Source organism: Podarcis cretensis, assembly GCF_951804945.1.
Source record: "Podarcis cretensis genome assembly, chromosome: 17".
In the NCBI taxonomy this organism is placed as follows: Eukaryota; Metazoa; Chordata; class Lepidosauria; order Squamata; family Lacertidae; genus Podarcis; species Podarcis cretensis.
Genome location: NC_137187.1, coordinates 7,879,888 through 7,900,407, shown reverse-complemented (window position 1 = coordinate 7,900,407; position 20,520 = coordinate 7,879,888). Strand labels below are relative to the sequence as shown.

At 42.8% G+C, this 20,520-nt stretch overlaps 1 protein-coding gene across 2 annotated transcripts; it reads left to right on the top strand.

Moving 5' to 3' along the window:
* The first annotated feature begins 964 nt into the window (after positions 1 to 964).
* On the top strand, positions 965 to 19,739 carry ANP32B (acidic nuclear phosphoprotein 32 family member B). 2 transcript variants are annotated; one of them, XM_079959788.1, is made up of 7 exons: positions 965 to 1,321; positions 8,087 to 8,236; positions 13,214 to 13,336; positions 15,401 to 15,596; positions 17,973 to 18,088; positions 18,573 to 18,636; positions 19,120 to 19,739. In XM_079959788.1, the coding sequence occupies exons 1-7, from the start codon at positions 1,268 to 1,270 to the stop codon at positions 19,191 to 19,193; spliced, it is 777 nt and encodes a 258-aa protein (XP_079815914.1). In that variant the 5' UTR covers positions 965 to 1,267; the 3' UTR covers positions 19,194 to 19,739. The 2 variants fall into 2 exon arrangements, with proteins under 2 accessions (XP_079815914.1, XP_079815913.1); XM_079959787.1 differs by having other exon boundaries at positions 971 to 1,321; positions 17,970 to 18,088.
* Positions 19,740 to 20,520: the final 781 nt, after the last annotated feature.

The following is a 20,520-nucleotide window of genomic DNA, read 5'->3' as shown; positions in this document are numbered from 1 at the left end:
TTGAATTTGAATAAGGTTGGGCCTGGAAGCTGTACGCCAGCTCCCTCGGCCAATAAAGCGAGATGAGCGCTGCAACCCCAGAGTCGGTCACGACTGGACCTAATGGTCAGGGGTCCCTTTACCCTTTATGAGCCAAAACAGATGTGACATTAGTAATGATACACTTTTGTTAAGAGCTATTGGAGGGCGGGGGCTCTGATCCAAGTCAGTACAATTGGGGGGAGGGAGCTTTAATCCTGGATTAGAGGCCCAGTAGCTATTTTCATTGGAAGCTACCATTAGCAGAAACAAAAGCTTCTTCCAAGATGCAAACATGGGGTGATCTGAACTGGGAGTATGGCAACAGCAAAACGTTAAAGTATCCTTCACCAACACTGTAGCCCAAATCCCAATCAGGGGTTTTACAGCTGCCATATTGTGTCCCAAAGTTCACTGAAATCAGTGGGCAAAGCAGATGATACCAGACTACTCAGGACAGTAAAAACCCAAACAGGCTCCAGAAGGATCCCTAAAAAGTGGGCAAATGGGCAACAAAATGCCAAATGATGTTCAATGTAAGTGAAATGTTATATGCATGGTTGCGGGGGGAGGGGGAACCATAATCGTGTAGGCATTTATAAAAAATATCGATATGCTGCTTTTAGCCGGCAATGGGAGGGGAAGGAAGCCATGCTTCTGCTTTCTCCCCGGGACCGCAAACATCGCAGAAGCAGCAACAGCAACTTAAGTTTTTGCAGGCCTGGATCAAGTAATACTTTACAATGGGACCGACGATCGGCTGTTCCGGGAATGGGGGGCGGGGGGGGGGAGGGCCGCTCGTGTCGACCTAAAAGGTGGGGGGGAAGCAACTTTCGGCAGCAGGAGCGCGCCGGCCTCCCGCGCTCCAGGCGCAGAGGCGGGAGCGCGCCTCCGCCGTCCGTCCGTCCGGGCGGGGTGTGGCTATGACGACGGAGTTCCGGGGAGTCTCTTCCCCGGCGCGCCCCCTGGCGGCCAAGCCCGTCCGTTGATTCGGCTCCGTCTCAGCCCAGCCCAGCTCAGGGCCCCGCCGCCAGTTTAACTGCAGTCGCGACGAGGGCAGCGGCGCCCAGCGCTCCAAGCCTTGCCTTGTTGCTGCCGACGACGACGACGACGACTCCTGCTCGGCCGCCGCCGCCGCTGCCCTTCGGCGAGTTAAGTCGGAGCCCCGCGCCCGCGCAAGGGCCTGAGCAGAGGCCCGTCCCGCTCATTTCCTCCCACTTACGACGCCGTCGCAGCCGCCGCCGCCGCCATGGACATGAAGAAGCGGATCCACTTGGAACTACGGAACAGGACTCCGCCGGATGTAAGCATGGGCGGGAAGCCGGCGACCACCACCGAAACCACCCACTTTCCTGGGGGGGGGTGGGGGGGAAAGAGAGGGAGCAACCAGTTTTTTTGGGGGGGGAGGGGAGCTCGGTTCGGGTGTGAGGTGAGGGGAATGGCGGATAAAAGGGAGAGAGAGCGGAGGTCGCTCGGCCTGAGGGAGGCGGGAAGAGCAGAAGCGGGCGCGTGTGTCGGGGGAGAGCGGCGGGCGGGCGGCTGGCTGAGGAGAAGGGCTCCTCCGCGCGGCCGCCATGTTGTTCCGCCGCTGCGTCCGTGTGAGGGAAGAGAGCGTGGCGCTGCCTGCGGGGAGGCGGTTGGTGCCTCGCGCTCTCTCTCTCTCTCTCTCTCTCGCGTGCGCGCGACGGCCCCGCCGCGTCCGTCGTCGTCTTCTTCTTAGCCAGTGGGCGCGCGTTTTGGCGCGCGCCACTTCTCCCACCCCCCATCCCCCCCACAGCGTCCCTCTTAAACGGGCAACAGCTGCATAAAAAAAAAAAGAAAAACCAAACAAAACGGAAGGCCGAGTGAGTGAGTGAGCGCGCTCCTCCGCCTTCGCTTCTTTTGGCGCTCACGTGCGCGGGCGGGCGCGCGCGCGCGCGCTGAGGCCTTGTCGCTCGCTCGCTCGTTCGCTCTCCCGCCCTCCCCCCCCACCCCACGCCTTCCCCCTTTAAACGGGCGACGGGGAGGGGGGGCGGTTAGCGAGGGAGCGCGCTTGCGCTTCTTTTTCCGCCTCCCTTCATGGGAGCCGCCGCTCATCTTCCCGCCAAAAACTTCCTTCCCTTCCCTCCCCCCCCCACCCGCGCGGCAGCACCACCACCGCACTTTCCTCTCACAAATAAGAATAATACTGTAATAATAACCTTAGAGGCGCCACAAATCCAAAGGGAAGCGCTTCTTCGGGATCCCCTGATTTGTTTTTAGTCTAAAAAAAAAAGAGTTATATCGCGTTCCGGGTTTTAAAAGCCTTCCAAACAAAGAAGCACATTAGGAAATCTTCCAAGGTGAAGAATAAAATGGAAGAGTGGGATGAACTTTAAAGGGGTGATAGGGGATGCCGTGACCGCTTGAAAACTGGAGGAGCAGCACTTTTTCTAGCACCTGTAAAACACACCTGCACCCCATGTAAGAGTGATGGGGCCTGTCTCCTTGGAAAGCCCTTATGGTACTGGGTAACCCAGTCAGATGGGCAGAGTGTAAATAATAAAATTATTATTATTTATTATTAATACTGTGGTTAGAGTGGCAGACATTTGTGCGTTACAGTACTGTAATGGCACAACCACACGTTCTTTGGTGGTAAATCAAGGTTTTCTACCTTGCAGAGTTATGGCTCTCTGTGAGATCTGAGCTCCCCATGTATGCTAATATTCCCACTTGCCACAGGGCAAGAAGGATTTAAAAGGAGAAAGTAAGCTTGGTGTAGCAGAGTTCATGCCGAGGAAACCTTGATTTTCTTTATTTCTGTGGCACTAGGGTCGCCCTAAAGGCCTAGCAGAAAGACCAGAAAAAGTGAGAGTTGCAATGCATTTCTTGTAGTCTTTTTATGGGTGGTGGGGAGGTCTACAATTTTTCACTGGCCTTCCTAGCCTTCCTATGGCTGCTGGGCTCTTCTCACCTGCCAGCTGGAGGGGAGGTAAGCACCTCCAGAAAAATTACCAAAGGAATCTCCCCCAACCTTTCCTATGGGAAAGGCAGAATGGGAGCGTTCCAGCTTCAGCCAGTGCTCTGAAAAGAGATTCCAGTGTCTCTCTACCCAGCAGCAGCTGCAGAGGGACTCTGAGCCTCATTGCCAAGCACCAACCTCTCTGTCTATTCACTTCTGTCTCCTTTGGGAAAGAGAGGCAAAGAGTGTGCTTCCAGCTCTTTCCTTGTTTTCCTTCCGATCTTGGGAGCCGGGGATGGCTCAGGGACCGCAATGATGGTACTGGGGTGATCGCCATCCACCTCTGCAGTTGGAAGGAAGGTTTTTGTTTTTTTGCTTGTCCTTGCTTTGCAGGAGGATGCTCCATTTGCCACGATGTGTTTAATTATCACAGCCTGTGCATATTTAAAGCATCATACATGTATACAGTACCTAAGGAAAAATGAAGAAGGACAGTACTGCATCTTCTGTGTAGAGGGTGGGCATGGCTAAATAAGTGGATTTCACAAAAGGTGATCTTTGAAAGCTACAACTTTGAAAAAAGCAAGTAGTTTGAACCAACAGAGCTGTAAAACAGGAGGGTGCTTCTTGGCAGATACTGCACAATTTAACCATTGCTTGTTACACTATAGTTAGGCACACATCAAGGCCATTTGAAAGCAGTTGTCTCCTTCCTGGTGAACAGTAATTTAACATGGGTGGCCATCTGTCATGTACGTTCTAGTTAAGATTCCTGCATTGCGGGGGGTTGGACCAGATGACCATTGGGATACCTTCCAACTCTACAATTCTATAATTCTACAATTTTGCATGTTTGCTTGTCCTTAGATTTGTGAAGCTGCATGAGTCATTTCTTGAGTATCTGTTACGTATGGACTCTGCATAGCTGAATGTTGATGAGACGCTGCTGTGCCGCCTGTGAAGTTCTTAATGACATGCTCTGTTTTGAATTGTGAAAAGATTTGCCAGTGAAGGACCCCTTGGTTTATTGTGGCCTCCATTCTGTATTAACTGTTGCAGTTTGTCACAAGAGAGTTTTGCATACATATTAATATTCATGCAAGTACACAAGTTCAGCAGGTAGTAATTGGAACACTTAATTTTACAAGGTGGTTGATGATCTGAATCAAAACAAACTCGTACATGGTTTTAGTGCCAATGGATACTTCCTGTTGCACTTTCTGATGTATAGCATTATTGTTACAGAAACTGACACCTGGGAGTGCCTTAATCTTGTAGTGCCAACAATATTTTGCCAATAACTCAGTCCAGTTATTAGATCATGGATAGGCAATCTAAGGCCCGGGGGCTGGATCCGCCCCAATCGCCTTCTAAATCCAGCTTGCAGATGGTCCGGGAATCGGCGTGTTTCTACATGAGCAGAATGTGTTCTTTTATTTAAAATGCATCTCTGGGTTATTTGTGGGGCATAGGAATTCGTTCATCTTTTTTCTCTCCAAAATATAGTCCGGCCCCCCACAAGATAGGAGGGACAGTGGACCAGCCCTCTGCTGAAAAAGTTTCCTGACCCCTGTATTAGATGTTGCGCATCAGCCAGGAAAGGTTAAAAACAGTTGAATAGCTGCACTGATTGAGGAAGGATTTTTCCCCGTAATAGTTCGAACTACAAGATCTTCATGCACCTGATTGTTCAGGTGTCTAATTAGATGCCTAGGAATAGCTAGGAAACAACATAGATATTGGGCACTGATATTATGTGTTCCCTCATCAACATACTGGTCAGTTGACCTCTTCTGCAGCCCTATTTAGAGTCCAGGAGTGGGGAACCTGTGGCCCTTCTTTGACTTTTAGCCATACCTGGCATGGGCTAGTGGGAATTGGCGGCCCTCAGCACCTGGGAGGCCAGAGGTTTCTATCTCTACTGGTAATAAGAGAGTTAGTATTAGAACAATATATTTGGTGAAAGTTACATCAATGTGATTGTAACGGCAGTCTGGAAGCGGAGGGAGAAGTGGAGAGAAGGCTAACTAGTGCCGCCACCTTGGCTAAGATGATGGAATTCTGCCAAACGGATTTGAGAAGAAATAAACAAAAAGTCCTTCACGCTGCGTAAATAACTTTATTGGAACTTCAAAAAGTGAGATATTCCTCCCAATGGAAAGAGAATGATCTGTATTGCTACAGTGGAACATCATTTTTTGAGAGCCTCAGAAGCTGAATGATTGGGAAACCAAATGCTAAAAACCCAGAAGTAATTGCTTCCAAGGCGCGTTCCTCCATTTCTTCAGTGGATTTTGCCGACCACCCATTGATCCTCGGTTTTCAAACATTTTGGAAGTTGAACAGTCTTCCAGAACAGATTACGTTCGAAAACCAAGGTGCCACTGTATTACTATGCATGTGTTGCTCTTTTAATTATTTATAAACTGGAGAAATAGACCAACATTTAAAATTCTTTACAAGTGACTGCTCATATAAAATTGTCACATACATAGCTGAATATATTTTTGGTAGACATTGAGTACAAAGTTCAAATTAATATATGTTTATTGAGGGTCATTAGTAAAGGGCAAACCACTCTCTTCCTGCTGGCGTATATCAGGGCTTTTTCCTTTGTGGTAAAATACATGCCATGTTATCCATAAACTTTTTTAAAAAAACACTTTTTAGGAAATTAATCATGAGCATCTGATGTGAAATCTCGTAAATGACTTTAACAGTTTGTAATGAGCTGGTATGCATTTGATACAGTCATATTAAGGAAAATAATTAGCACTGGATCCAGTGCTTGATCAGGCTTGTGAAACTGTCAAACAAGAAGAGGAACTTGTTTTAGATTCATTAAAATTCTTCAGCTGGAAAAAGGAGTTTAAGATAATCTGGTCTTTGCTATCTGTTACAACAGATGATAAAAGTACTGCTAATTTTGAAATTATATTGAAAGGAAGTCATGACTTGCTTGCATTATGATAGTGGTAAGAATAGCAAGCTAACTTTATATGCATTATTTTTTATGGCTTGAATTCTTAGGTTTATAGAATTGTAGAATTATCTGTCTTGATGCATGTATTCTGCTCCGATACCAGACAGCCCTTAAAAATATGTCTCTTTTCCTCTACCCCTCGGCCTCTCCTTTTGGGTGGGACCAGGTCTGCCATGAGCAGATAAACTCCCTAGCACACCCTCTAGTTTTGGGCATGTTTGCTCACTTTCCACATGTAGTGAATGATTGGAGACTGTAGTTAGTGGTGTATGTCTTGCTTCTGGTCGAATCCTCTGCTAGGCTAGAATGGGGGCATTCATCTGCCTGAATTACAGTGTATTTTAACTGTATCAATATGAAATCTAAAACAGATTCCTAGAGCTGCTTACATTTCACACCAGCAGTTATCTTAATTTTTGCTTTTCATATATTTTTATCACAATGAAGTTAAGGCAGTTTTCATAATGAGAAGCCTCTTTGGGTTGGTTTCATGCAGATATTCTATTTAGGTCTTTGACTATTGTACTGAAACACTTGAGGTTTGAAAATACAAACCCTGTACTTTGCATAGACTTCAAATGCTGAAGATCCTCTCACATGATTGATATATGATAGCTGTTTGTTACTCTTACCACACTTTGTCTCTTGCTGTGTTAACATTTAGACCAGAGCTTTCTGAATTGTGTGTTGTAGCACATGAGTGTGTTGGCTGCAGTGTGTGGGTGTGTCACATGAAACCTCTCTGCGCTCCTCCAGGGGCTGGAAAGGGGTTAACCTCCGGTTTGCTAAGAAAACTAGATTACTATGTCATGAAATGGTACGTGTCTAAAAAGTGTGTCACCAACATGAAAAGTTTGGAAAGTTCTGGTTTAGATTGTAAGTTGTTTGGGCAGGGATGTTAGACTTAAAACTTCCACCAGCTCCATCAGTCAGATGTGATGGGATTAGTAGCCCAGCAATACTTGGAGGGCCACAGGGTTCTCACCCCTGTGCAGCTCTAAAAAGTGCTATTGATAATATGACGCAGGTGGCGCTGTGGGTAAAAGCCTCAGCGCCTAGGGCTTACCGATCGAAAGGTCGGCGGTTCGAATCCCTGCGGCGGGGTGCGCTCCCGCTGCTCGGTCCCAGCGCCTGCCAACCTAGCAGTTCGAAAGCACCTCCGGGTGCAAGTAGATAAATAGGGACCGCTTACCAGCGGGAAGGTAAACGGCGTTTCCGTGTGCGGCTCTGGCTCGCCAGAGCAGCGATGTCACGCTGGCCACGTGACCCGGAAGTGTCTCCGGACAGCGCTGGCCCCTGGCCTCTTAAGTGAGATGGGCGCACAACCCCAGAGTCTGTCAAGACTGGCCCGTACGGGCAGGGGTACCTTTACCTTTTTTAACAATAAATACTATTTAACTTTTCAGAGAGGCACACAAACCTGGTGTGATAGCATACTTAGAAATGAAACCTTTTGCCTATTCTTTTCTGTTATCTTTTTTTCCTTTGCATTGTGATAGCACAGTGGGACTATTATCCCTTTGTAGCTCTTCTCCCTGCTCCCTTAGTGTTCTTTTCTCAGCAGTATCTGATTGCTCCCTTTGTATTGTGACGACACCCCCACCCTGAAGACACCCCATTTCATTGCACTTAATTTGGGGGAAAGCTTATGGTATCCACCAGCAAGTGAATTTGATTGAGGTATTCTTGAAACACGTCTGCATTGAAATTTTCTATACTTTTGAGTCAGTCCTGGAATGCTATTCTTGCAGCGTAAGAGAAGCTTCTCTGCAAAACATAGTCAGTGGTGTAGAGAATTCTATGCTGACAACATTTTCAGAGTGGTTCAAAGTACATTGCTTGTGGTGGCTTCCTTTAAATTCTGAAAACCCTCCAATGCTTAGGTGTCATTTGGAAGAAATGAAAGTTCTTTTAATTTGGAGTGGGTTCTAGTAGCCAGGGATAGAAAGTGATGTTTAATCACAGTTACATGGGGTTTTGCAACTGATGAATTGTTAACTTGCAACAAATGGTTAGGTTTACGTAGTTTGTAAATCAAAATAATTGCATAGCAGCAGACTTCCCTGTATGTACATGTGGCATATTTTTATCAGATGCAGTTCTGTGCACTGTTACTTGCTGTTGTTTTTAAATAAATTGTACTTATTTGTTTGTCGCTTCAGGTCCAAGAGCTTGTTCTTGACAACTGCAGATCAAATGAAGGCAAAATTGAGGGGCTGTCAGGAGAGTTTATCAACTTGGAGTTTCTTAGTTTAATAAACGTTGGACTGACATCTGTCTTGAATCTCCCTAAACTCCCAAAGTTGAAAAAGGTAAGACCTGGGTGGGAGATGACTGGGTTTTCATATCTGCACAGTGTTGCTAATTCCCATTTCCATAAATGATCTTAATATGGCTACAAATCAAATGGCTGTTTTTCTCCTTTGCTTTCTAAAATGTAATCATAGATTTAGATATATGCTGAGATCCTGTGCCACTGACACATACCTCTTTCAGTCACGGTCCTTTGTCTTGGGTGTTTTTTCTAGACCCAACTCTTGTTTTGGGGCTCAGTCTAGACAAATACATAATTGGGCAGGGAGTGGGAAAGGAGCAGATTGCAAAATGAGTCCTAATGAGAGCAGTACTGGAAAATGAATGAAGTGGATCCAAACACATTTTTAAAATCATTTTGGAGGAAGATAGCAAAGAGGGAGAGATGAAGCAGAAATTGTTACTGTACCTGTTGCTGGTGTTTTGGATCTTGATTAAGATTTGGAGAGTTCAGTAGCAAAAGCACATTGCAATTGTAATCTGCCTTTTGGAAAGGTGGCTGTCTATGGAGGTATGGTTGGGCAAGTTGTGGTGGTACTCATGGGTCACAGTGTTGCTGTGGGTATCAAATATTTGTATTTGATGGCTTCCCTTCCCCTCCCTTCCCTTCCCCTCCCCTCCCCTCCCCTTCCCTTCCCTTCCCTTCCCTTTCTCGCCCCCCCCCCCAAAAAAAAGACCCAGAGCTGTGGCAGGATGAGTTGCCTGCAAACTACTTGTTGCAATGGAACCTGTAAGTCAGAGGAGCAGAACTACATACTGCATCATGATTAGGAGCCAGAGGTCTGAAGATAGCATATTGTAGCTCATTGAAATACCAGAAATGGGGAAAGGCTTTAATTTTGTCTTGTCCTCCCAAGCTTCTTGGCTACTCCACTATTAAGAGATTAATTACTTTGCATTGTAATTTTTTAGAGGAATGTTATGAAAAGGGGTTGTTTGGGAATAGTGATGTGGACTTTCCATAATTTTTTCCAGTCTCCCAAAGCAATTGGGATTTGATCTAGCATGTTTGACTTCTATTAGTTTCTTAACGTAAATATGACATATTCATTTTATGTGCTCTATAAATATCTCAAAACATTTTTCCAAAAGTACGTGCACTGAGATATTTTGATTAGGGAGAAAATCAGTAAAATACACAATGTGGTTAAATGTTATGTTTCAAGTCTTACCTGAAAATTACTTTTTATGATAATAAGTCTAAATATTTTATGACATAATTCAACAGCATACACTTATATGTTTAAATGTTAAGCGGGGAATGAAGGCACTGAAAACCGTTACCACAGACGTGTGTCACAAAAGGTAGAGTAAGTATAGAAGGGAGAACAAATCAAATCAGTTTTAGAACTTGGTGTTGTATGTAGCAAAACCTTGATACCCGTTTTTCCATTAGAAGAGTTCAGTTTCAGGAGAGGTATCTGTAGCATAGAATTTGGTCCTTAGTTCTTTCCCTGCCCAATATTTATTCAAATAGTTCACCCTTCAGCAGAGCTGAAAATACCTATTTGGAGGTGCTAATATGTGTGTGGAACTCTGCAAAGGGGAGAGTGATTTGGAGCAGGAAAGTGGTAGGTAGGTTTTTGGTACCAAATTCTGCTCCTGAAACTATTTTTCCTCAGTGAATGCAGTCATTTGACTTTTAAGAGTATTTGCATGTAAAGTGTAGTCAGCATGAGAAACAATTTAAGGACATGCTCATAAATGGCTGAGATCTGAGGGCAGGCTTGTTTCACAGGCATTCCCATATTATGCTGGTGGTGCAAGTTGTACATTAGGTTCTTTTATCAGATAATGGATTGATACATAATAAAGATCAAAGTCCACTTAAATCTGCATTGGGTATTTGTACCTGCTTGTTTTATTTGTATCATTTCCACCTACCCTCCTAAATTTTATTCAGTCCTCATCTCTTAGGTAATTTGGGTGAAACTAATATTTTAGCTAGCTCTGAAATACATAGTCAGCTTCCAGATCATATGTCTAAATGGCAGATTTTCAAAGATTTCTGAAGCCATCCCATAAAATGTTGAAGTTATCTTGTTGCACCCAAGAACCTTAACTATAATCAGAACTTCCTTCATAAGGATTCCATACAAGCACAAAGCTCAATGGGTTGGATCCAGAGAAAATTGAGTGGAGCTCCAAACTCAAAACAGTGTTTTTCTGGCTTTCTTGCTCCCTGTGCCCCTGAAAAGTTACTCATGAGAGTCCAAGAACCATCTGGGATACGCTGGGAGGGGGCATTGGACAGTAGTAGCAGGATGGGAATCAGGAGGAATTTGGTGAGCTTTCCTTGGCAAATAGAAGTGCTTTTTTGCTCATGCAAGACATCTCTGGATCCCAGCTGACCTGGCATTAAAAAAATACATAAAATACATTGTATGGGGGGATTTAAAATGTGGGCTGCTTCCGTGACTGCTACTCAACATCCCTCTTACACACTTAACTAATTTTTCTACCAACCTACCTCTAATAAGCAGGGGGAAATAGTGTATATTAAAACTATACGCAAATATATTTCTTGCAAGGAAACACTACATTTTCTTGGTATGGTATGTGGTGTGAAACACACACACATGTGTGTTAGTTGCTCTTGTTCATAGAGCATATTTAGAATGAGAGGTATTGAACAACTAACATTTTGATAAAGGAATGTAGCTGAATTGGGATCCTCTCTGTTGTTTTTTTTAAGAAAAATGTCAAGATGGGAGACGATAATCTCAGTCTAGACCAGGATTCCAGTTCAGGAATGTGCTGCTAGGGAAGCCAACATTTTTTGTTTGCTTGTTGGAGCTTACATGCAAGCAAAATGGGCATGCTAACCAAAATACACGTAGAGTAGAAAGAATGAGAATAGGGCCTTTCACAGTTGCTTCTCAAGTAAAATATTTTGTTAAGGAAGTTGTCTGTGTGTATATGTGCAAGACTGATAGTGTTAAATGGCTACCACATATAAAGTTAAAATGTGAATTTTAAAAATTAGCATGGTTGGCCATCATCTTAAATCTTGACACCCCAAAACTAAATTGTACATTTCGATTTCAAACTTAGTGCCCCCCCAGGTGGTCAACTGTAGAAACGCTGATTTGGCAAAGGCAAGTTCATTGACCTCATGGAATTAAGTACTGTACAAGGATTGTTCGTTATGGCAGTTCCCTAATTCAGCTTGACATTAATTCAGCAATCTTGTTGCCCGCTTAAATAGCACCTTGTTCAGATTCTCTCATGACAACATATCAATACTGTGGGTATGGTCCAGCTAAAAGTTAAGGAGCTGTAAGTCCTATTGATTTCAATGATGACTGAGGATTAAAATAAATTTAAGAGCCATTGGACTTAATCTCAGGAGAGTGGGTATAGGATTGGAGCCTAAATGCCAAATTACATGGCAAGTGGTGCTGCTGGTTGTCCTCTGTGTTGCAGAGGCTTTATTTCCCTCTGCTAGAAGTCAGGTATTTAGAGTTTCTGGTCCCATGCTCTGAAACATTCTTCAAGCAGAGATTTGGCAGGCATTCTTGCTTTTCATTTTCAAGTGTCTCTTGAAGACATCTATTTATGTAACTATTGAATTGTATTTTTTTTTTACTCAGCCAGTCATTTTAATATTCCTCTACTTTTAAAATGTTTTTTTTATTGCGTATACTGTGTACACCACTAGATTGTATTTTATGAATTGGTGGTATATAAGTACTTTTATAAATAAATAATACCATGCTATAGCAACCTAAACATTTAGCTTCCATCCTAAACACATAGTAATGAGTAAGACCCATTAAACCGTGGGTCTGACATCCCAGTAGATATGCATATGATTACATTGTTGGTGCCTTTTATTTATTTGCAGGAGGAACAGAATAATTGTATAGAATGTATTTTGCTGCACCAACTCCAATAACTTTCATTTATTTCAGCATTTCAATCTGTTCAGGCTTTTTCATCTGATATATGTTTTGGAGCAAAGTGATTTTTATAAAAAGAAGAGGCTGTTATGTAACCATGTTTGACCATGAGGCTTCTCTTAAGAAAATGGCTGAGCAGCAGAGCTGTATTTGTGATAGGTGTAATCTTCAAAAACCTAGGTCAGCAATTTTGTTAGCCTTGGAAAAACATAGGGCCCACTTACTCTACAGACTTAGACTAGAATGCTATGTGCACACTTACCTGGGAGTAATTATGATTGAACTTAATAGGACTTGCATAGGATTGCACAGGTAAAACTCTGTTCATAATCCTTCCCGCTTCGCAGTCAACCTTGGGAACTGAAGTCCTTGAAAGGCAAAGGAACTTCTAACAAAGAATTTCTAGCACCTCATCAAAGTTCAGTTCCTGGGATTCACTGGAAACAATGACAGCTAAACTGGTAGAAAACCAGTTCAGATTGGTAATGTATATTATACCCATAGCTGAATGTATATGTTTCATTCTGTGAAAGACTGGAGCCATTAGGACAGACATGGGGAATTTATACTCCACTAGGCCTCGTAAACTGCCCCCCCCCCCAGTTTGCTCTTTCCAAACCATGCCCCCTCCCCATCCCACAGTGAACAGGTCATGCAGGAAGAGATCTTGAAGTCAAACTGAACGAGGGAAAATACATATATATGTTTTGGCCTCACCCTCTTTGGATATGCAACCATTTCCTCCCTGCCCCCCAAGGAAATTTGGCCCTTGGGGCAAGGGGAGGTTTCCCACTGTGCATGCAGTGATGTAGCAACCTCTTCCTTATGTAAGCCAACATGGTATAATTGGGAATATTTATTACAGCATTGCACTGCAACTCAGTGAGCACAAATTTCTAGCTTCTATTGCCAGATATTTTTATGAATGCTTTTTGTGGGGGCAGGCAGGCAAGCATAAATTTAAGTATTGATCTGGATAAATATTATTTGAATCTCAGCCTTGTGAATGTTTTGCTTCTAACTGCACTGTTGCTGATATGTTCACTGTTTTGCCTTTTGTGGTTCCTGTTGCAGCTTGAACTCAGTGACAACCGAATTTCTGGAGGTCTTGATGTATTAGCAGAAAAACTTCCAAACCTCACACATCTAAACCTCAGTGGAAACAAGCTGAAGGATATCAGTACCTTGGAGCCATTGGTATGTTCTTAATGGGTTAAAAAAATCTTATGCCTCTCTGGGGTTTAAATGCAGAGATTATCATTCAAAAGAGGGCCTTTCCCCCAAAAAGGCAGTCTGCAGTTTGATGCCAACATAGATGCCTTGCTTAGTGCATTTTTGTGGGCACGAAGTAAATGTATGACCAAATCAAGACACCTGAAGCAAGCAAATATACCTCTTACGACATTTCATAGCTGATGCTCTAGTTCTCAAACATATTGGCCCCAAACATACTGACCCTAATCCAGCTTTAGTAATGAGCAACAAGTAAACCCCTGGATGGGGATATGCTTCCCCATCTGCTTCAAAAGATGTATCTAGCAAGGTCAGCAGAGGCCAAATGAACATTTCAATGTGTGTGCATTTTCCAGATTCAAATCTACATCAGCTACATAGGCAGAAGCCAAGTTAGCATTTATATCTTAAGCCCATATCCCATTACTTTTAGTAATGAATATGTTTTCATGTTAACCTTTTTAGTTTATTGGTTTCAGTCAAATTAGACTCCCCTTTCTGTGTCTGGCAGATTTTGATTTTATATCCGATTTGTCTATAAAAATGCATGTTATCAGAACATTTAATTCCATACATCAGCCATGATGCTGTGCAGTCAAGAATTCTAAACTCAGTTGCTACAAATCCACTTGCCATCTATCCTGTTTGGCAGAATGAGTTAAAATAGGAATCATGTGTTGCCTGTTGTGCAGCATAACTTCATTGTTGTCAAACATGGAACATATTGACTGGAAATTATGACAAAAACTCATATTCTGTTTGTTGTGCCTTGTTTCTTCAAGAATTTCCTAAAATCACTAGTCACTTGATATTACTAAATTATGTTAGTAATATCAAGTCAAATTAGAAGTTGATTTGCTTTTATTCCAGATAGTAGATTCATTTTGCTGCTTAGTACCTATTTGCTAATGATATAATAACTCAAGCAAGCATCTTAAATTCTCCATGCAAAAATGGAATATTTAAAGGCAGTTTTTATGGTGTCTAGAATCAAGCAGCAATACTTAGACTGTACTACTTTAGCATGCAGGTGGCAGATGATGTTGCCGATACATTGTTTATTTTATATGAAGGAAGTCCAAAAGGTTTTACCAATTTATTTACTGATTTTTTTAAAAGACTGTTTCTTAGGTAGAATCATAGACTGTAGAGTTTGAAGGGACTGCGGTGTTCATCTAGTCTAACCCATGCAATGCAAGAATCTTTCACTCAACATGGGGCTTGAACCCACAACCCTAAGATTTAAATTAAGTTTTCAAAGGAGCACCTTTTATTAGGTGATTCATGAGTTACAATTGTCTCCAGGTGAATTTCCAGTCATCTGAGTTTCTGCTTCATTGTACGGAGAGGAACTTGTAGATGTAGAGTGTAATAATGATACTTAATAACATTATATGGAGCTTTAGAGTGCTCAAAGTGCTTCACATATATTCCTCAGTTACTGTGTATCTTCACAAGATTTTTATAAAGTAGATCAAGATTAAACCCATACTGCAGGTGGAGTTCACCTGCAGTACAGTGGTACCTCGGGTTAAGTACTTAATTCGTTCCGGAGGTGCGTTCTTAACCTGAAACTGTCCTTAACCTAAAGCACCACCTTAGCTAATGGGGCCTCCTGCTGCTGCCATGCCGCCGGAGCACGATTTCTGTTCTCATCCTGAAGCAAAGTTCTTAACCTAAGGTAATATTTTTGGATTAGCTGAGTCTGTAACCTGAAGCGTATGTAACCCAAGGTACCACTGTAGAGGCAAAATAGTGTACCAAACAAGGAAAGAGTTGATTCCCTCCATGTAAGATCCAATGTGATTAGGCCAAAATATCCCCCCATTTCGAAGATAACTAGATAACTTCTTCAGCTAGTTGTTCAGTATTTTCCTCACAAAAGTATTAGGATGAAGCACCTGAAAATCAACTTCCATGTTACCAAGTTTTAGGCAGAGCCTTGACAAACATACCGTCCCCCCCCCCAATTAACCAGTGGTTGCTTCTTGTCCATGCAATAATAACTTTGCTTGTTTACAATTTTAGAAAAAATTGGACTCTCTGAAGAGCCTTGACCTGTTCAACTGCGAGGTAACAAACTTAAATGACTACCGAGAGAGTGTCTTCAAGCTTCTTCCTCAGCTCACCTACCTGGATGGATATGATCAGGAAGATAAAGAAGCCTCTGACTCAGATTGTGAAGTAGATGGCGTTGATGAGGAAGACGAGGAAGGTGAAGAAGGTGAGGACAGGCATTGTTGCTTTTGGGTGGAGAATGTCCAATTCCTAGCTATGGTCTCCAACCTAAAAATTGCACTTGGCTCATTTTCATCTAGAATTTTAATTGCAGAAGGACTGGTGCTGAGTTAAGATGGCACATTTTATACTCATATCCTTCTGAAATGTGCTGGCACCACAACTCAGACAAAAAATGCTATAGCCACCTCTTAAGACTTCCCTTAAGTCACATTGCAAGGAAATGGTGTGTTGTTTTTAGTATGAGTATATCTTTAAAAGATAGATACTTCCACTCCAGAAATGTAACTAAATCTTCTCATGTTACAGATGTAAAATTATTTCTGCAATCATAGGACACTTAGAAGTTACTCCTTTGTTATGTCTTCAGGAGTCTGGTGATAGTTCACAAATTGCTGCAATAGCCTTGCACTCACAAAATCTGCAGGATTAATGTATTTGAAGTGTTGGTGGGTATTAACACAGCCTTGTGAGTGCCGAAACCCAGAAGTAACCTGGTATTTCCGGGTTTGTGTGAAAATGCGCAACCCACAGTGTTCGCAATCTGAGGTATGACTGTACTTCCAATGATTAATGAGTAATTTGGGGTAGGGAGCTGGGAAAGATCCTTTCTGTTTCTCTGTTATTTACAATCGTTTATCAGTAGCAATTCAGGCAGTTTGACCATACGGTCACTTGCACTGGAGGGCTTGCAACCCAGGAAGGCTGGCATGAAGGCTCTGACTGTTTCTATGCAGTGTTGAATTGGTTGCAGTCAGTTATGTTGGATCTTGCTGGCATTACTTTTTTCATTTATAGTCATTATCAGATCGTTTCCCATCAGATTTGTTTTGTGCTTGAAAGCTTCTTTGAGAAATTAAAGGGGCTTACCAGAGCACTTCTGCAGTGTCCTGGCCCACACTTAAAAGTAATCCATCAGTTTGTTTGGCCTAACTGGTTTTTTTAGATATCCGAACCCTGCCCAGGGTTTCTGACAACAGACCACAGTCTGATGCCATGGTTTGTTGTTGGCTTACAATTGTGGACTGTTTTAACTTTGACTTGGTGTTGGCACACAAACATGGTAGCTTTGCTTAGCCATGGCTTATTTGCCTACTTTGCCCAAAATACTCATCAAGCTGCAGAGTCATAAGGCACAAGCGGCTGAAAAATGAGACTGTGTGCAAGGCTAGGCAGTTTTTGCTGGCGCTTTTCCCGAAGAAGACCTCCCTCCTAACTTTGCCTGGCAACAGATTCCTTTCCTGATCCCACTACTCCACAAAGAAGTCCTCTTTTGCGAGCCAGATGGCTTCACTTCACAGCTGCTGCTGTTCCAGGAGAGGGAAATTTAAATGGACTGCAGTCCACCTAGCTAAAGTGAAATATAAAGGAATAAACGGGAAAGCAGCAAAACAAACAGTATACCACAACATATTTAAGATTCTTAACTAAAAGGTTAAAAAAAGAGCAACTGGGAACAGTAGTTTAAGACATGCAAAACATCTAAGACACTACTTGGGGGGGGGGGGAGGCATGACCTTTTCAAACAACACTGCCCTGCCCTTTGCAATAGCCTCATGCAGCTTAAAACTTCACAGTAATTAGCACCTTTTATGGCAACATCCTCACTGAAGAGATGTTTCAGAGGACAATCTTCATGGTACCACAGTGGCTTCTAAAGAAGTTTGACAGATTCATGGAGGTTAAGGCCATCAGTGCACTTAGGTCCTGCTTTCAGCCTTGTCATCAGCATCTGGTTGGCCACTGTGAGAACAGGATTAGATGGGCCATTGGTCTGATCAAGCAGGCTGCTCTTTTGAAGTCTCAGTACTTTTGACTAAAAACCAGGAGGTGTTGGTGTTTTGAAGTTGAAGTTGAAGGGAGAGGAGCTGGTATGGATCAGCCCATTCTGAGAGCAGCTGGGGAGATCTCATCCTGTTCATGGTAAAGGGGTTGGTGGTGCGGTGAGGTAATGTTGGTGTTAAGGCACCACAAAGAAGTTCAGTATATCAGGCAGGCAATGAGGAATAGGTGGGGGATAGAACAAACCCAAGCTTCAGCTATGGTTTGTTTGGTCATCTGTGGGGCAGCTCATTGTTTCTTAAATATACCATGCCTTCGTGTTGCTGTGGTGAATGAGGCCAGTGTGTATTGAGTATACCCACTTACGTAGTTGGGAATAAGCATTCTGTTTGTTCATGTATTCTTGTTATTTGTTAGTCTCCTAATGAAATTTGTTGCTCACTGCAGTGTTTAGCCACCATACAATACAAAGTTTAAACAATACAATAGGTATGTTAGGACAGTTATAAACTTTTCTAACTTTTATAAAAATGTAAGTTAACTATAAGGAAAGTTATAGAAACCATTTCTTTCTCAGAAGGTGAGGAAGAAGATGAAGAAGAGGAGGAAGATGGTGAGGAGGAGGAGTTTGATGAGGAAGATGAGGATGAAGAAGGAGAAGAAGGAGAAGACGAAGAAGACGAAATCAGCGGAGAGGTTAGTTGAAAGTATTTCCTGCTTTTATGCTTTCTGTGTTGAAACCTTAGAGGCTTATCTGCCAAGTAGCAAAAAGAGTAACTGGATATGCCTGCCTGCTTGCTTGGAGGTGAAATTGTTGAGTGATTTTTGAGCGGTGTCCTTATGTATGACCTGGCAAAGGCAGCTGGAATAGTGAGTCGGCTGCCCACTACCAGAATAACTGAAATAATGAAACCTTCTGTTCTGGATTACCCAATTTATGTTCTGTCCTTGGTCTGCCTCTGCGTGTTGCACACTGTCTGGCTGTTGCTTGGTTGCAAGCTTCAGCCGAGGTGACAGTAAAGAGACTTGGCTGCAGCAGCATGCATCACTGCTTCTCTGCTCATGTCATCCAGTATCTTTCGTTACCCAGCAGAGATTGAGAATACTTCCTTCCAGGAGGTTAATGCAAATGGGAGGAAAAGTGCTACTCTTTCAGTTGCAAACCTGCTTATATTTTCAGGAGGAAGAGTTTGGACGTGATGGGGAAGAGGAGGAGGAGGACGAGGAAGAAGAGGAGGATGAAGGTATGCTCCAAGTTTCAAACCAATTCCTTAATTATATGAATCTCCAGGGTGACAGGATATGGATGCAAGTGGGATGAAGAGGACAAGGATAGAAGGCGACAGAAAATATTTTAGATGCTTAGCCCAGCCCACCCAAAATATTGTGCTAAGTAAAGCCATTCCATTTTAGATGGGAAGTGCAAGTAAAGACAGCAAGGATGTGTGGCTCTAGATTTTTCCCCTATTTCTTTGGTTGTTAGGGTACAAGCCTTGGTGGCTGTGGCCAACCAGTGGCCTCTAAACCCTTAAAGGTGGGAACTACTTGGTCCTTGTTGAACTTCCTTCAACTGAGTGAGTGAGTGAGCCACTGTGCTATTAAATTACTGAAATGCTAGAATTGGAGACTTTGCCGGAGTGCAGAACAAGTTTATGGGATAATACAGTTGTATCGCTGCCCTTTTGTCAGATGATGAAATGTATTTTTTTCCTCTGGTCGTTGTATAGATGAAGAAGACAGTGGGAAAGGTGAAAAGAGAAAAAGAGAAGCAGATGACGAAGGGGATGAAGAAGATGACTAAGGCCTTCTGTCTCCCCAAAGGACTGTTCAGTATTGCTTGGGGCACCCCTTGGATGATCTGTGACTTGAGGAGCACTTGAGGCACATTGTAGTTGTCTAAACAAGCCCCCTCCCCCCTCGGGTGCAGCACTCAAAGAGCCAAAGAGTCGGCCTTTCCTGTGACATTCCACATACCCTGCAGCTGATCTCCTCCAGGTGGTTACAGATCTAGCCCTCTTGGGCTAGCACCTTCACTTATCCCCTTGGGGTTCCCAGGCCTTCATCTCCCACTGTTGCCATAGCAAGAAGAACGAGTGTGATGGGTCAGTCCTGGTTGTCAGGGGCTACACACTACCCACTGACTGTAGTCCCTTTTTTACTTTCTGTGCAAAAAGGCTTTGTAAATAGAGTCCTAATGTTTTGGGGACTGTTCTTCATGCTTTGCTTTCCCTGCCTTCCTTTTCCTTTTCTAAGCTGTTGGATATTTTTTACATTAGGATGTTTTATGCAACAACAGAAAAGTATTTTTAAGAACTTGAAATGAAATAAACGTTATTTGGTAAACTAATCTTGCAAAGTTGTTATGTTCAGACTTAATCTGAAATTCTGTGGCCTTCTCATTTCTCTAAAACCACATTATGGGCAGGGTTGTGTATACTCTGCATTAATTTTTTTAAAAAATTGTACCAGCAGAAGCTAGATTCCTTGACCCATGTAAATTCCTTGTTTTACATAATTTATTCTGTTTCTGCTAGTCAAGGAGATGAACAATGAATTACGTGGGATATTGAAGCCATAACCACTAGAAATCTTCAGACCTTACAAGGATTTTAGCCACAGATTAAAAAAAACCACCTTATTGCCCATTAAGGATGGACTTTTTAAAAAACGAAAACTAAGATTTTCAGGTTGCTGATTTCCATGGTCAATACCAAATTTTGTGATTTTTGTGTGTGTGCTCGTAGTAAACTGTAGAATACACCCAGTGCTGAAGACACCCTTTATTCTTAAATGCAGTGATTGAACTTTGTCTTTTACACCCACTTTGCAAATAATATTGCCCTAAATCTCTGAACCACAATAATACATTTTTTTAAAAGATAGGATTGGTTCTTATCTTGGTATTTTTTGTCCACATAGGTCCATATCCATGTGCAAAATCTTTAAAAGAAGATTTACACTGTGTGCATGTGCTCACATATGCTCAGATTGTAATGCATATACCAGCAAGCCACCCCATCTTTTACTTCTTGGCATGTTTTACATGGACAAAAAAACGAGGTATGGCCTGGCCACTCTTGCATTACAAAATAAAGTGATTTGTGTACATGATTAATGATGCAGTACTG

Bases quoted from the DNA above. Each gene is read 5' to 3' on its own strand.
- ANP32B (XM_079959787.1), top strand. From the start codon at position 1,268: ATGGACATGAAGAAGCGGATCCACTTGGAACTACGGAACAGGACTCCG. The intron at 18,089-18,572 runs GTTAGTTGAAAG...TTATATTTTCAG, and splicing joins AAGACGAAATCAGCGGAGAG to GAGGAAGAGTTTGGACGTGA. The intron at 18,637-19,119 runs GTATGCTCCAAG...GTCGTTGTATAG, and splicing joins GGAAGAAGAGGAGGATGAAG to ATGAAGAAGACAGTGGGAAA.